At 43.3% G+C, this 15560-nt stretch overlaps 1 protein-coding gene across 3 annotated transcripts in view; it reads left to right on the forward strand.

Moving 5' to 3' along the window:
- The window catches only part of Tbc1d14 (TBC1 domain family member 14), an 88113-nt gene that overhangs the window by 54800 nt on the left and 17753 nt on the right, over nt 1-15560 (forward strand). For all 3 annotated transcript variants that reach the window (XM_050141016.1, XM_050141018.1, XM_050141017.1), the window contains 5 exons: nt 2661-2779; nt 4757-4839; nt 7030-7147; nt 8309-8415; nt 13808-13888. In XM_050141016.1, the coding sequence (XP_049996973.1) occupies nt 2661-2779; nt 4757-4839; nt 7030-7147; nt 8309-8415; nt 13808-13888 (508 nt within the window). The remainder of the gene's footprint in view (nt 1-2660; nt 2780-4756; nt 4840-7029; nt 7148-8308; nt 8416-13807; nt 13889-15560) is intronic.

Raw genomic sequence — 15560 nt, forward strand, 5'->3', positions numbered from 1 at the left:
GTGTTACCTGACTTAAGACAAAAAGACTTCCTAGCTTGGTTCCTTGCAGGAAAAACTTTTTAGTGGCAGGTTAGATGGACACAGACTCACAGATTTTTGCCTGGCATACAAAAAGAGCTCAGTCCATCAGAGAGCAGGCAGCCATCACACTGTACTACCCCATTTAACTCTCACCAGTGGCTTCTGTCTATAATGAGGGAGTGGAGGCTCAAGATAGTCCAGACTTGCCTAAGGCAGGACTTAGATCTCAGTCTTCTGAACCTTTTCTTCTGCGGCATTGTGTATGGCCCTTGTGTTGATGAGTCAGTAGTGAATGCTTTTTCTCAGGCCTTAGAGTGAGTACTGTCTTCTTGTATCTGGAGCTGGTTTGTCTGGTTGTACAGAGAGCTTATTGTAGAATGGACACCTCTAGGCGGCTGTAGGAGAACAGCGAGGTTTGGGGCAGGACATTTGACCATTCCCAGTGCTGTTCCATTTGTATTTGAAAGTACCATTTGGGTTTTGAAAAGGTTCTACCTGGGATTTCAAGTCTGGGCAGGCCAGACTCCACCATTTTAATCATGCATCCCTGTGTGATGAAGCATACTATTTGACCCCACTTGGCACTAACTGACTCAGGATTATGGGTTTCTGTCAGAGTTGAAAACTTCACTGAGGCTGAATGCAATGAGATTACTTCCTATGGAGTCCTACCTGTGTGTAGCTTACATGAGTTAGTGAGAAATGTCTCTAAGGAACCCAGTGCTCAGAGTCTGCTCAATTTACCCATTCTTCACAGAGCAAATCTATAAGTGGGCCTCTATATCCATTCGGATTGGGGTAGTGGTGGTAGTGGAGGCATAAGAGACTCTGAGGATTGGTGTGCAGATTAAATCAGCTCTGCTTGTGAGGCCCCTGAAAGTGCTTGGTACATTAGCCTGATCAGCTGCCACTGATCAGTATTGTTTCTTAAGTTAGTAAGAAGTGCTTGTTGACAAAACCTTTTGGCCTTGAATAAAGCATTCCTTTCCTTTTGCTTCTGTGTTTGGCTTGCAAACTTTGCTGGACTCCTTGATTGGTTTACACCTGCAGTATTTTCCCTTGCATTATGGAGTCATTTCAGGTCTGAGGGGAAAAAAACGCAATGGTGCATGCAATCCTATCCCTGTGCTGCAGGGGCTGTGCTGACTGCATGGCTTTCTCCCTGTTGTTGGCAGCAACCTGCCCTGATAGTGCTCATGTCCACCTGGTAGCTGTGGGGACCAGGACTGAGAAGTCTAAGAACATGCTTTGCTTGGAGTCTTAGCTCCTGGTTAGTGGATCTGTGTTTTGTTTCAAGTCCAACCTGGTTTCAGAAGCCTCCCAACCCATGTTTTCTTTTCTGAACTACACATTTGTTTGGGTATAGTCACAAAAAAGGTCTGGCCTCCTTAGGGTGGCAGTGCAGAGGGACCTGCAGCCCTAGTAACTTTTTGAACGTGCATCACCTTGTCTGTAAGGTGGGGTGATATTAACCATACTGATTGTTAGGTAGGTCAGGTCAGATGGTGTCTGGAGCCACAGCAAATGGAAAGAAGCATCCAGATTCTGGGGGATCGCATTTATGACCCGAGATTACTGGCTGTAACATAAATTGCACTAGACCAGGCTCAGGAGATAGGTAGCATCCAATGGGGTTATTGTTACTAATTCTTGCCAGAATTCCAAATGCCTTAGAATCACTGTCAGCACAAAGCCTTGGGTAGATTTCCTATTGTCCTGAAGATATTGACACCTACTTACTTACTGGACTTGGAGCATCCTGCTGCTGGTACTGAACTGTCACCGCTCAGCCCTGTACAGGGTCTGAAGCCAGTGTCAGTCTCTCAGTTCTGGATAGATAGGTACCTGAAAGGGATTTTCCCCTTCTATGGGACCATTTTGGAGTAAGCAAGGTAGGATCCTAGCCCTATGTGCCCCAGTGTACAGAAGTTGTTGTACTTTTTAGAAGCCTTAGCTGGCTTTTCTGGGTGAGAGAATAATATTCTAGCTTGTGTCGATAAATCTTCATAGGATTGTGGCAATTACACACTTGCTTTTTTTTTTTTTCAACCAGATTGTCTCCCTTAGGGATGCACCTCACCTGGGATAAACAACCAGAAAATAATATGTTTTGATTTTACAGGGATCCCAAATCATACATTATTTTGGAAGCTGACTCTCCTGAACCCTTCAACTGGGTGTTTGGAATGTGGGTCACCAGGTGTGACTAAGCTCCTGTGGCTGCAGTCTATGAATCAAATTAGTGACTCTGTGTATGGAGGTCACCTTTCGACTTCCAGGGCATGGTAGAATTATTGACAGGACATTGTGTAGTGATGGTATAGCAGTGACCATTACAATAGCCATTCATCTCTTACCCAGAAGTACAGAAGACCTGCCACTGTGGGGAATCCTGGTTAAAGGGCTACAGACCCGTCTAGCTTCATAACCACCTGCAGGGGAAGTATGCAGTCCTACCCTAAACATCAGCACAGTAGGGAGATCTTGGGCCCCTTCAGCCTGTGCTTTTCCTTCTCAACAGCAGGGAAGACTTGGAGTTGTGCTCATCCTTACAGTGAACTAACTTGGCTATAAGCAGCTCCTTTTTTGATAATCGGAAACTGGCTGGGCCCAGAGTCACCTTGGTATTTTTGTCCTAGGAATATGAAGACAAGGCTGGAAGACCAAGCAGGCCACCCTCTCCAAAGCAGAATGTGAGGAAGAACCTGGATTTTGAGCCGTTGTCCACCACAGCACTCATCCTTGAGGACAGACCTGCGTGAGTCTGGGGAAGAGCCTCTGTGCTGTCTGCTGTGGGGATGAGGCTAGCTTGCAGGAAAGGGCAGGAGAGTTACCTCTCTGTCAGCCTTCACTCAATGTGACACCAAATGGTGACTTGGGAAACTGTCCTGTGTCATAGAAATTTAACCAGGATTTTCCTTTCAGGCAGTATTTGCTTATAGTTTACCATCCAGATTTACATTGTGTAGCCATTGTAAGTATAAGGCCAATTTGGGAGTGCAAGGAACCCTGTAAGCATGCTCCAAAGTGGTACTTTGAAGGTACCTTTGTCTGCAGGACACCTCCTAGAGTGGCCTGTGGAGTTTCTTGGGTGGTGCCTTACTATTCCTGCTGTGTGGTGAAGAGATCATGCTTGGAGATCTTCCTGGAGGAAGAGGTCATAGCTAAACTAATTATGAATTTACACAGAAAAGTGTATTGGTGAGAAGGTCTCCTACTTGAGGAAGAACAACAACAGGCTGTCCAGCACTGGGCTAGGCAATTCCAGGGTCCTGTCCATTTCTGATATTTAAAACTGTGAAGTCAGGTCAGCGAGATGGTCAGTGTCTTTAGAAAGACACTGGCTGATGTGCCATCAGACAAGCCTGATGACGAGTTTGATTCCTGGCACCTGAATGGTAGAAAGAGACAACTGACTTTTGAAAGTTACCCTCTGAATACACACACATACATACATACACACAGAGAGAGGGGGGGAAGGGAGGGGAGAGGAGAGGAGTGGAGCGGAGAGGAGAGGAGAGGAGAGGAGAGGGAGGAGAGAAAAAAAGAGAAAATATAATTAAAAAAATTAAAATGTGAAGTCTAAGCAGGAGTGTATCTACTGTTAGTTCCTGGTTCTTGGAGACCATGAATTGGGGAAACGCTGAAAAGGAGGAGGTTGGGACTTTAGGGTGAAGAGAAGACCAGCTTTTTAGTGTACTGAGAGGTAGACTGGGGACTTGCCACGTTTAGCCAGTGGTTGTGGGTTGCAGTCTCACTGGGAACTTAGTGGTTATGGTTATGGTATTTATGAGCTGTAGACCAGGCGCCACCACATCTCATGAAGTCAGCTGCCAGAGTCCACTGGCATTTTCTATGGAATGCGTATAGCTTCTGTGTGCATTTGTATAGAAAAGAACAAAGGAACTACAGAACTATATTAGTTATTGCTCTCATTGCTGTGGCAAATACCCAGCAAAAGAAACTCAAGGAAGTAAGGATTTATTTTGGCTCACGGTTTGAGGGTTACTCTATCATGGTGGAGAAGGCAGGGTGGCAGGCGTGTGAGGTGCCGATGACATTGCATCAGCAGTCAGGGAGCAGAAATAATGCTGGTGCTTAGCTTGCTTCCTCCAGCCTTTGGCATGGTATCACCCACATTCCTTCTTTAAACTAGTCTGGAAATACCCTCATAGACATATCCAGAGGAATGTTTCTTAAAGTGTTGTAGCAGACAGAGTGATTATCACAAGAACTGATATGAAACTGAGCTCTTAAACGGGCATATAATAATACTGTGAGGTCATCCTGATGTGAGGATCAGCCGTTGACACTACTGCTTTGCAGTCAAATCAGTTTCTTTGCAGAATAGAGTACTTTTTTGTCTGTATCTTTATAACCCAATATTTCACAGTGAGTATTTTGCTTTGTAAGAAATGTCTCTGCAGGGAGATAGCTCGGTGGTGGAACTCTTGACTAGTGTGTGTAAGGCCCCAGGCTCTGTCACCAGCTGAGCAAAGTAGCATATACCTATAGTCCCAGCACTTGCGCTGCTACGGTAGTAGGGTCTCCTGGGCTATGTAAAACTGTCTTGACAAAACAAATAGAGTTTTAGGTTATGAAAGAATTATAGTTTTAAATAATTGATTTTTTTTTTACTTTGGGTTTTTTAACTTTTATTCAATAATGCTTCAGGAATTTTTTTCCTCAGACTTTTTCTAGTTGTAACATGCAAACCTACTTATTTCCTATCAAGAAATCTCCCAGCAAAACCAGCTGAAGAAGCCCAAAAGCACAGACAGCAATATGAAGAGATGGTGGTGCAGGCCAAGAAACGAGGTACCGTGAAAGCGCGTCACATCCTGTGGTGTGGGTGCTTTCTTCTTCCCTTCCGGAGCTCTCCTCCATGACGGTCTTTACACTTCAACATGTATAGTTTTTCCATTAAACAAACAATGATACTTCTCTCTATTCCTGGTAGCATAAGAGTCTTACATGAGAGGAGGGTATGGTACCACATACCTGCTAACCTAACCAGTTGGGGAGTTGAGGCAGGAGACTTGAGTTCAAAGCCAGTCTTTACTATATAACAAGAACCTGTCACAAGGAACACATAGACTTACATGAGAAAAGAGACTGTAGGGTAAGAAGTATGTGCTAGAAAGAATTGCAGCCAATAGTGACATGCAGCTGTTTTCCCCTTCTTGGGCTATTTTCACAGATATGAGTGGATTTGGTAAGTTCCTTTGCAACACCTAATGTCTTAGTTGGGGTTCTGTTGCAGTGAAGAGACATCATGACCATGGCAACTTTTATAAAGAAAAATATTTAATTGATGATGGATTACAGTTTCAGAGGTTTAGTTCACTATCGCCATGGTGCAGATCATGGTGGCATGCAGGGAGACATGCTGCTGGAGAAGGGGCTGAGAGTTGTACATTCTGATCTAAGAACTCAGACACACTTTTCCCAATAAGACCGCACCTCCTAATAATGACACTCTTTATGAGCCTATAGGGCAAATTACATTCAAACTACCATACCTATAGCTCTGGATCTGGAGTGATTGTTTTGTTTTTGTTTTTTTGAGGCAGGATTTCTCTGTGTGACAGCCCTGACTGTCCTGAAACTCTCTTTGTAGGACTCTAGAGTATTTTAAAAGTACATATAATAAATAAATGGAATATCATTCACCCTTTAGAAGGAAATTCTGACATGTTACAGAATGGTTGAACCTGATTGATCCATAATGAAGCAAACCAGGAACCAAATGACAAATACTATGATTCTGTTTCTTTGACTGCCGAGAGACAGTGTATTGAGATCCTCTTAAGCAGAAGGGGATCCACCTGGGGAGGGGCAGACAGGGAGTTAGTGGTTAATAAAAACAAATTCAGTCAAGGAGAAGATGAGAAAGTTCTAGATATGATAGTGATTGGGGTGCATTATGGTATAAATTAATGTTATGAAATTATATAAAGTGATTAGTAAATTCTGTTATGTCTCATCATAAAAAACTATAACTGTCCTCAAGTATCCATGAGTGAGTGGGTTCCACAACTTCTTGCTGTTGCCAGAATCTAAAGTTGCTTAAGGTTTGTTTATAAAATGGCATATTCTATGTATATATAAACTATGTATATCCTCCTATATATTTCAGGTCATCTGTAGATTACCCATAATAGTTTTACACTATGTAGATATTTATCAGAGGATTGTTCAGGGAATATGACAAGAAAACAGTGTGCTCATGTTTGGTACAGACCTGAGTCTGAGGCTGGAGAACCCATGGATGTAGAAGTTAATATGGAGTAAACTAAGGAATTGTGTGCATGATCTTCCACAGAAAAGTAAAGTACAAGGAAGGACTAGAACCATGGCTCAATGGCTGAGAGTACTTGTTGCCCTTGTAGAAGCTCTGTTCGCAGCACACATATGGTAACTCCCAACCATCTGTAATTCCAGTTCCAGGGGTTTGATGCCTTCTTTAGAGCTCTGAGGTTACCAGGCATGTACATGATACATACATACACACACACACACACACACACACATATATGTATACACATACATACTTATATATGCAAAACACCCATACACATAATAATAACAACAACAACAACAGTAGTAATAATACTGCACAAACTGTTAGGAATAAGCTTAGGGATCACATTCAGGAAGAGTGGTAGGGAACATGAGTGGTCTTGTGATACAGTCTGTTGCTGAACTTGAAGCCTGTGTTTTTTGACTAGACTGGTAGCCACTAGCAATCCTCCTGTCTCTATTTTCCTTAGTGCTGGGGTTACAGGCATGCATAAGACCATACTCGGCTTTTATATGGGTGTAGAGATCTAAATCTCATGCTTCTGCAGTGAACACTTAACCACTGAACCACATCTCAAACTCCTACTTCACTGTTATTTTTCTGATATTTTTGCAACGTGATTCTTTGTGAAGAATCACAGAACTTGAAAATGGTGGGTACTGGCTGCTCAGTGTTTTCTTCTTCGTTTTAATTATGGTTTATAGAGCTTAAAGAAGCCCAGAGGCGGAAGAAGCAGCTGGAGGAAAGGTGCAAGGTTGAAGAGAGCATCGGAAATGCCGTCCTCACCTGGAATAATGAGATCTTGCCCAACTGGGAAACCATGTAAGCATTGTCTCGCTGTTGCCTACTGAGTGTGGCCACTCCTTTCTTGAGTCTGTGGGCAGCAGCTGTAATTGAATGAACACATTGTGAAGCCTTTGATAAAATTAGTTTTTGCCTTGGTGCGGCCTTGTTGTTCCTTGGACGTGGTCACAGCATCTTCCAGTTTATCTTTAAGCCTGAGCCATGTTTGTAAAGCTTATGCTTGTGTCACTGCATACTTCTTGTGAGTCTCCATATGAAATTTGAACTGTGTCCCTTGGTGGACAGCCTTCTGTAGAGATGGCCTGCCCTGCCTCTGCAGACTGTTCCCTGGGGCCACACCAGTGGGAACTGTTAATCTGTAACCTCTGGAATTTTGCCTGCCCTTTTGCTGTCTACAGTGTCCTGAACCTCTTCATCCTTCTAAATCCTGTTTATTCTTTAGCTCAATCTTTCCAGGGAAGATATTCCCTCCTCTCCGTAGGGAAAACTCCCGAGTCTCCTGGCACAGTCTGCTTGAGCATCTGTCTCTCTCTGAGGGTGGAAACCACTTGTCTTTGATGTCATCCTGCAGTGTCAGTACAGAGTGGAACCCCACAGTGTCTGGCAGCTGTGGCATTCTCACTTCTGAGGATCTACTGTATATCTCGTTTTATTCTTGTGTGGTCAGCACAGCATAGGCAGGGTCATTGTGATCAACTGACTTGAATGACAGTGTTATTCAGATTTTCCCAATTAGCATCCTGTCTACAGTAGTGTGTGACTGTCACCTGTCTCTGGGCTGCCCTGTAAGGCCCTTTGAAGCCTCTGTCCTACTACACTTCTGTAGAAGAGAGCTGCTGCCACGCCCCCCCCCCCCCCCCCCGCCCCATGCCCAGCATGCTTTCCCTGTGCCCTGCACCTCTAACCTATGCACAGCTCTCTACAGTCCTTAGGAGGCCAGTCTGTTTCCTCTGTCTGTGTTTTCTGCTCAGAAAGTACTTTCAGTCCTTCATGTGTGCTTCTGCCAGTCACTTACAACCTGGTTCACGGTGCCTGGCACAGCAGTGGAAGGGTTATCTGGATTTCAGTAGAGCCAAGAGGGTGAGCTCCTGAAGGAAGGGACGAGGGGGTGGGGCTTATGTGCAAATGAGCCTTTCTCATCTCATCTTTCTCAGAAACTCTGGCTTCCATTCTGTTTAGGTGGTGCTCTAAGAAGGTTCGAGACTTGTGGTGGCAGGGAATTCCTCCAAGTGTAAGAGGCAAAGTATGGAGCTTGGCCATTGGCAACGAGTTGAACATCACCCACGGTGAGTGTCCGCGTGATCCTAGGCATTGAGGTCCATCTCCGGGGTTCTGGGACTCCCTTCTGTTACTTTTGCCATGTTAGGGTGGATGGTAACCACTGCCATGAAGCTGTGATGGAAAGGCCAGGTAAGTCTGTCTTTTTTGAGGGTATCTGGGTAGTGGGTTCAGTGCTGGCTGCTCCAGTTTCCAGAGAGGTTAGAGCAGCAGACACAGGGCTCCAAGTCTCAGTGGGGTTCAATAGGCAGAGTCTCTTCTCAAAAGTCAGCTAGGAGAGTAGAGGTGGTTAGGTACTTAGGATGCCCTTTGGTAGGTTTTTGTTGTTGTTTGTTTGTTTGTCTTTTCAGCCCTAGAGAGGCTAGGACTGGTATCATTAGGGCATTAAGCTATCATGTAAGGGAGGGGGTAGACCCATAGTTGAAGTTTTTAAGCTGTTTATCATGTCTCTCAAGTACTTAGCTCCATTCTAGAGTGGTTGGCTGGAAGATGCAAAGCCCTGGATTCAATCTCTAGTATTGGAACCTTGAGAAAAAACAAGTGGGCATGGTGGTACACACCTGCCCTTGAGAGGCTGAGGCTAAAGGGTTGTTGGGAGATCTAGGACAGTCTGGGCTACAGGGTGAGACCTTATCTCTAAAACAGATTCCCAAATCTCTTTTGTGTTCTGCCACACCAGCCTTGATTTACTTATTCATGTATCTCTAGTGCCCAGTTAGGCTCTGGATACTAGAGTTCTAGGAGCACACAGATTGAACATGAAGCCTTAATACAGGGGAGTTGCATTTCTTGCTGTTGAAAGTAAGCTGCTCTGGCAGGCAGGCTTTTCTTCTTCCTCTTATGGCCCCCATGCCTACCTGCACATTGAAGTCAAGCTGCTTTTACTCTGGTAGAGACTCTTAAGCCTTCACACCTCTAGTTAGGTTACTGTGTTATGTGAGAAGATGTGTAATATCTGACTTGAAGTAGATCTTAGCCTCTCAGAAGAAGAGGTGAGAAGTTACTGAGCACGCAAAGATGTCTGTGCTTGAAAGTCTTCTAAACTCTGCCAACAGTTCCTGTGTGGCTAATCAGATATTATGTAGTGTTTGCATATTTAATTTTTGGCTCTCACTGATGCTTTAGTTTAAGTTACTTAAAACCTGTGATGTACTAGATGATAACAGATGAGGCTAAGAAGCTACCTAATTCTGGATACATTTTGCCCATCTACCTGTGCTTTGGTACTATCTCCCTCTTATATAGTTTGTCTGTCTGCTCTGAATGCTGCATCTTGTCCATTGTCCCCACATAGTGATCTTGCTGCACTGCTGTCTACTCTGTCATTTATGCCCAGTCTAATCTTTTGTATGTGGCAGGTCCCCATGAAGTATTTGTTGAATGAATAAATGCACTTTATGAACATGGCTCTGACATCACTGTACTGTTCCTCCCAGATCTTGGTCTGTTGGGTGCCAAGCACCAGCTGCTGTTCACTACCTCATGTCTTATTTAACAGCAGCTATGATGGTCTCAGGCAGGTCTTGGGACCTCCTTTTATTCCTGATAAAGGTTAGGCACTGTGCCCTGTATCTCTGGCCAGTGTATGTGAGATCAAGATTCTCATTCCACTTCTGGCTGGTTCTGAAGTTCATGTTCTGTCTTGGGAAGACCCAGAGTTTTATTCTTTTTGTGGTTGTAGAAATAGAAACTTACTGAGACTGGCAGTGTCCAGTAGCACTACCAAGCTTCACTCTTGATCAGGCATTGTGCTCCTGTCTGTATCCCAGCACTGGGGTTGTGTGGGGGATTGACAGCAACAACAAACAAATAAACACACCAACCTCCCTCTGACACATACACAACTCACACATAAAACACCCAAGCCTTACTCCTAGGGAAGATAGGCTTGTACTTTGAAATTGGGGCTAGGGGCCTTGGTGGCATTGCTTAGATGGTTTGCATCCACTTAGCATGCAAACCTAGTGATCTAAGTTTGATTCCTGAAACCCATATAAAGGTGGAGGAAGAGAGGTGATGGCACAGAGTTGTCCTCTGGCCTCTACATGTATGCTGTGGCACACGTGTGTCCTTCCCCCATCACACATATGTGATGCACAATAGTAAGTAGAATTTTAAAAAGAGGTTGGAGCCTGGGGTTCTGAGATAAAAGTATAACTGTTCTGCTCCTGCTACCATACATGCTGACAGTAAAACTGGGGGAGAGTCTGTGAGCTCGAATATGGACTCTCCTCATTCCTGGGTGGCCAGTCTCTGCTTGTAGCTATTGAGTTCTTCACTTGTCATGTGGAGCGCTGGTGGTCACATGCCATGCAGTTATTTTATGTACCTCCTCTGAGAATGACAAAAATATTTTGAACAAAACTCTTAATTTTGGATTCCAAGCCTGACTTCTCTACAAATGAAGTCTTAATAGTCCAATTAGGTTGAGTTGCAGTAAATTTCTAATTGTTCAGCTTATAAAAAGAACAAAGCTGGGACTTCCCATATCAGAACATGCCCACCTCCTGGAAGGTGAGTGGGCAGAGGTCCCAGTGCATGCTCTAGCCCCCAGCCCTGGACACCTTTGTGTTTATCTTTTGGATAACAATGATATAAAGTTTTATGATATAACTGTGCCCTTTTGACATGACACACAAGCATTGATTGTATGCATGTTAGAGCTGTCACAAGGCCAGAATGAGATCATTAGTCAACACTTTACTGGCTGGATTATAATAATGCCATTCAGTAAAATGCATGAAGGCTGCTATGCTTTACCCTGCAGAGTAAATGATGGGAAAGGTGAAGTGTTAGCCATGGTGAAAGGCAGTGATTTGTCAGCATCCCTCAGATAGAATGCCAGCGGTACAGGGAGTGGGACATGGGTGTCCCCAGAGGTCTGTGTGTGCTGTTGAGCCACGAGCATGGCTTGTGGCATTCCAGTGGTCCAGTCTGTCAACATGTAGCGGTTATTTGGAAATGAAGTTACCTGACTATTAGCAAACCACCTGGGGAGCAGAACTGCTGGAACGCAGGTTCTGAATATGAGAGAGATTTGGAGACCTAAGACAATTCTCTGACAGCAAGAATCCTTGGTTTTAGAGAACTCTGCATGTTCAGAGTACCAGTTCCCCCACCCCAACCCTTCCAGCAGCAAGATGAGGAATCCTGTGCCATATGGATAGCAAGCTCTTCATGTTCTTATCTGAAGGACAGCACTTATCTTAATCTCAGAAATCATAGTTCTGAAAGTTAAAATTCTGAATATTGAAATCCTGGAAACTGGATTTCAAAAATGGTTCCCATGAAGAAAAGGCTACAAGAGAAGGTCAAATTCTCTGGAAGGATTGGTTGTGCAAAGCAGCAAGGTCTAAAATGCGAGTATTTAAAAAAAAAATTTGTCTGCAGTGGTGTGTCTCCAAGCTAATGACATTCAGTAGCTTTTCAGGAAGTCAAGCAGCATTTGTCTGAAGAAGTCAGCAGTTACTTACCTGTTGAAAATAAAATATGTGGAATACCTCTAGAAGCTGGCAACAGTGTTTCAGGCTGATCACTGGTACTGCTTCTGCAGCTTCTGCTTCTGTGGTTTGTCGAATGCAAGTGGAATGGGTACGGGAAGTATAGTTCAAGAGACCAGGCAACAGGTGTCACGGGGAACAGCCATGTCTGTGTATGGTGAATCCTCAAAGAACTTAGAAAATTAACATGGATGTGTCTCCAAGGAGAACCATGGCCTAAAGGAAAGAGCAGCGTGGTGTATGTGTCAGCTTTTGTGGGCTACCTCCATGGAGCTGCCCATATTCTACTCCTGTAAAATGGTTTTATTGTTTTGTTTTTAAGCCTCCCCCATTTTTTAAGCCCCCAGCATTTTTTACAGTTTGTTATGTTGTATGTGTATATGCATAAATGTATGCATGTGTGTGTGTTTTAACGTTGTGTTTATTTTTTTTATGGGTATGGGTGTTTTGCTTGCACGTATGCTTGTGTACCACATGTATGTAGTGTCTTAAGAAGCCAGAAAGGGTGTTAGATCCTCTGGAACTGAAGTTACAGGTGGTTGTGAGCCACAGTGTGGATGCTGAGAACTGAGCCTAGGTCCTCTAGGAGATGAGTCAAGTGCTCTTAACTGCTGAGCCATCTTTCTAGCCCCTTTGCTCTGTGCTTTGTCTTCATGCCACTTTCAATGTTCCAAGTAGAAATTGCCCCAATTGATTTTGTGCATTCTTTCAGATTTGACTGTGTGAATGTGCATTACTATGGTCTGGATTGTGTGTATGCAGATTGGACATCTGTATTTGTAGAACATTCTTTGAAGTCTGGGCTCTTTGGGTGACTACATGTACAATGGTAACCTGTCATAGTTTTGATCAAAGATTTAGATCGTTTGACACAATGTTTCACATGGCCAGTTGGAACATTAGAATACAGTTATGAACCATAGTGATAGAGCTGTTCATACACTTTCCTTTTCAGCATATTTCTGTGTGTATAGGTCATCTGCTTGTGATTTAAGCATACAATGTCCTTCATCCACTGTGATGCTTACAGTTCACACTGTGATGACTATTTTGCTGTACAAAGCAGCACATGAAGTATTCTGTTGTTTTTGTTTCTCAAATCCCCCTCTTGATGTAAGTAAATGTCTTTAAATTTTTTTCTTTTAGAATTTTATTTTTAGGATTTTAGACTTTAAGAATGTCACTATTTAAGATTAAAGCATTTGGGATTGTCTTTGGAGATTATGACCCAAAGCCATTAGAAACCAGTTAGACTCTGTCTACCCTTAGTTCAGAGATGAGATACTGATTGATCTCTTCAGCCCCTAGGGCTAGGTCTAGATACAGAAGTAAGCAAGAGACTTTGACCTTCTAAGAGGCAGTAGGCCAATCACAGAAAGTGAGAGCAAGATATGAAGAGGTAGCTGTGTAGCAGAGGAAGACACCAAGCTCCGTGGCAGTGTTTGTGGTCTTCCTTTGTAAACAGTTGTCTTTTGGCAGGGTGCTTTCAGGCTAAACTGGGAAGAATGCCTTACTTTGTCCTGGAGAAGGAGATAATGTTCTCTGGTGTTTGTAGTACAAGTTCTAATGGGTTTTAATGATACAAGCTCAGAGACAGATATTGGGGAAAATGCTGAGAGATCAGAGCAACAAAAGAGCAAAACCATGGCAACCTTACCTCTCAACTTCCCAGCCAAAAAGAAACTAAGTTCCTGTTTCTTCCCACCTTATCACTTCCTCTCTCTACTCAGCCATATCATTTCCTGTCTGTCTGTACAGACCTCCAGACCTCTATGGTTAGCTAGTGACTAGCTCCGCCCTCTGATCTTCAGGCAAGCTTTATTTGTACAAACAAGCTATCACCACAGGCATTGGTGAAGGAACGTGTACAAGTAAGACTCACCAGTGACATTTCTTTCAGAGCTCTTTGACATCTGTCTTGCCCGGGCCAAGGAGCGGTGGCGGTCCCTCAGCACTGGCGGCTCAGAAGTGGAGAATGAAGGTACAACTCTGCCCTCGCTGAGCAGCCCCTCACAACAGTAGCACTCAGCACTGGCTCCAGTGTGGCTTTATGGCAAAGGAATTGTTACATTGTAGAAGGAATAGAACCCTGCAGTTCCTGAAAGGGTTTGTGTCTCCTACTCAGACCCAGTTGCTTCTTAATTAAAGTTGCCCAGTAGCCTGGTTCATTGAGTGCTGGCTTCTAGAGGCAGCAGCAGTACATATCTGTGAGATTAGAGGAAAGCCCCATTGCACACAAGAACAATGCCTCTATTGATGGGCAGTGTGATTTTTCATGCTATCTTATATGGTACTGGAATTTAAAAATATATAAAACATTATTTATGAATATTTAAACATAGGCTGTTCTTATTTTTATTTTATTTTTTAAATTGACAAGATTTTGTATGCCTAGCATGCAAACATGTTTTGAAACATAGCTTTATAATAAAAATGTAAGTAAATGCTTTTAAATAAGTTTTTAAAAATTCAGAATTATATTTTCATGATTTTAGACTTTAGGGATTTCAACAGTTAGGATTTGACTAGGTAATTTATACTAGGTAATATGTTATTACCTCACATAGATTGCTCCCCCTCACTCTATCTCAGCACTGGAGATGGAGCTCAGGGCTTACATAAACTAGGCCATCTTTTTGTTACTGATCTATGTCCCTAGTCCTTAATTTGTTGTGTTTTTTTTTTTTTTTTTAACTGGGGAAAACAACTTTCCTCTGGTCTTCACCTGTTCCAGTGGTACTATGAATAATTTGTTATAGCCACTATTTTGTAGGGATTTTTTTCTTATCTGAAATTTTGTATCTTTTGACCAGTATGGCCCTGGTTCCTTCCTGCCCCACCCCCCTGCCTGTAGTAAACCCATTCTGATTTCTATTTCTTTGAGTTCAACATTTTTAGATTGAATCCACAAATGATATTGTACAGTTCTTGTTTTTCTGTGCTTGATTTGCTTGGCACAATATCTCTCAGTTCATCTGTTGTCCATATCTGCTACCTTTATTTCATCTGTTTACCTGCAGACAGCCATGTAGGTTGAGGAGTTTCATGACTACCATGTATAGTACTGCAGTGAACATTCTCATTTCCTTTAGCTGCACACCCAGAAGCGGGATTGCTGGATCACATGTAGTTTTACTTGTTTTTTGAGGCAACACATAACAGATTCTCACCAGAGATTCCTTATGTGGAACAATCATCTTTGCTATGATTTCCCATGCCTAGGTTCATTGTGCGCATTTCCCAGCTTGTATTTATTTTCCTGATTGCTGTTGATGACAAGTAAATCAAACTAGATTTTGATTTTTAGACTCTAGAAAATAATATGATGATGCTCTGGCTGGTGCTGTGAGGCGTTGTAATCCCTGGAGTGAGAGATTCTGCACTTGCCGTGCACTCTTCATGAAGGTGGATACTGTTGGAGGGATTGAGCTGCTTGTTGGTTCCTGGCTGCTCAGCCCCGAAATAATCACACAGAAACCATATTATTTAAATCACTGCTTGGCCCATTAGCTCTAGCTTATTGGCTCTTACATATTAATTTAACCCATATCCATTAATCTGTGTATCACCACGTGACCATGGCTTACCAGCAAAGTTTCGGCATATCTGACTCTGGCAGCGGCCCCATGGCTCCATGGCATCTCTCTGACTCT

Source organism: Alexandromys fortis, unplaced genomic scaffold, assembly GCF_014885135.2.
Source record: "Alexandromys fortis isolate MF-2015 unplaced genomic scaffold, M_Fortis_MF-2015_v1.1 scaffold_7, whole genome shotgun sequence".
Taxonomy (NCBI): Eukaryota; Metazoa; Chordata; class Mammalia; order Rodentia; family Cricetidae; genus Alexandromys; species Alexandromys fortis.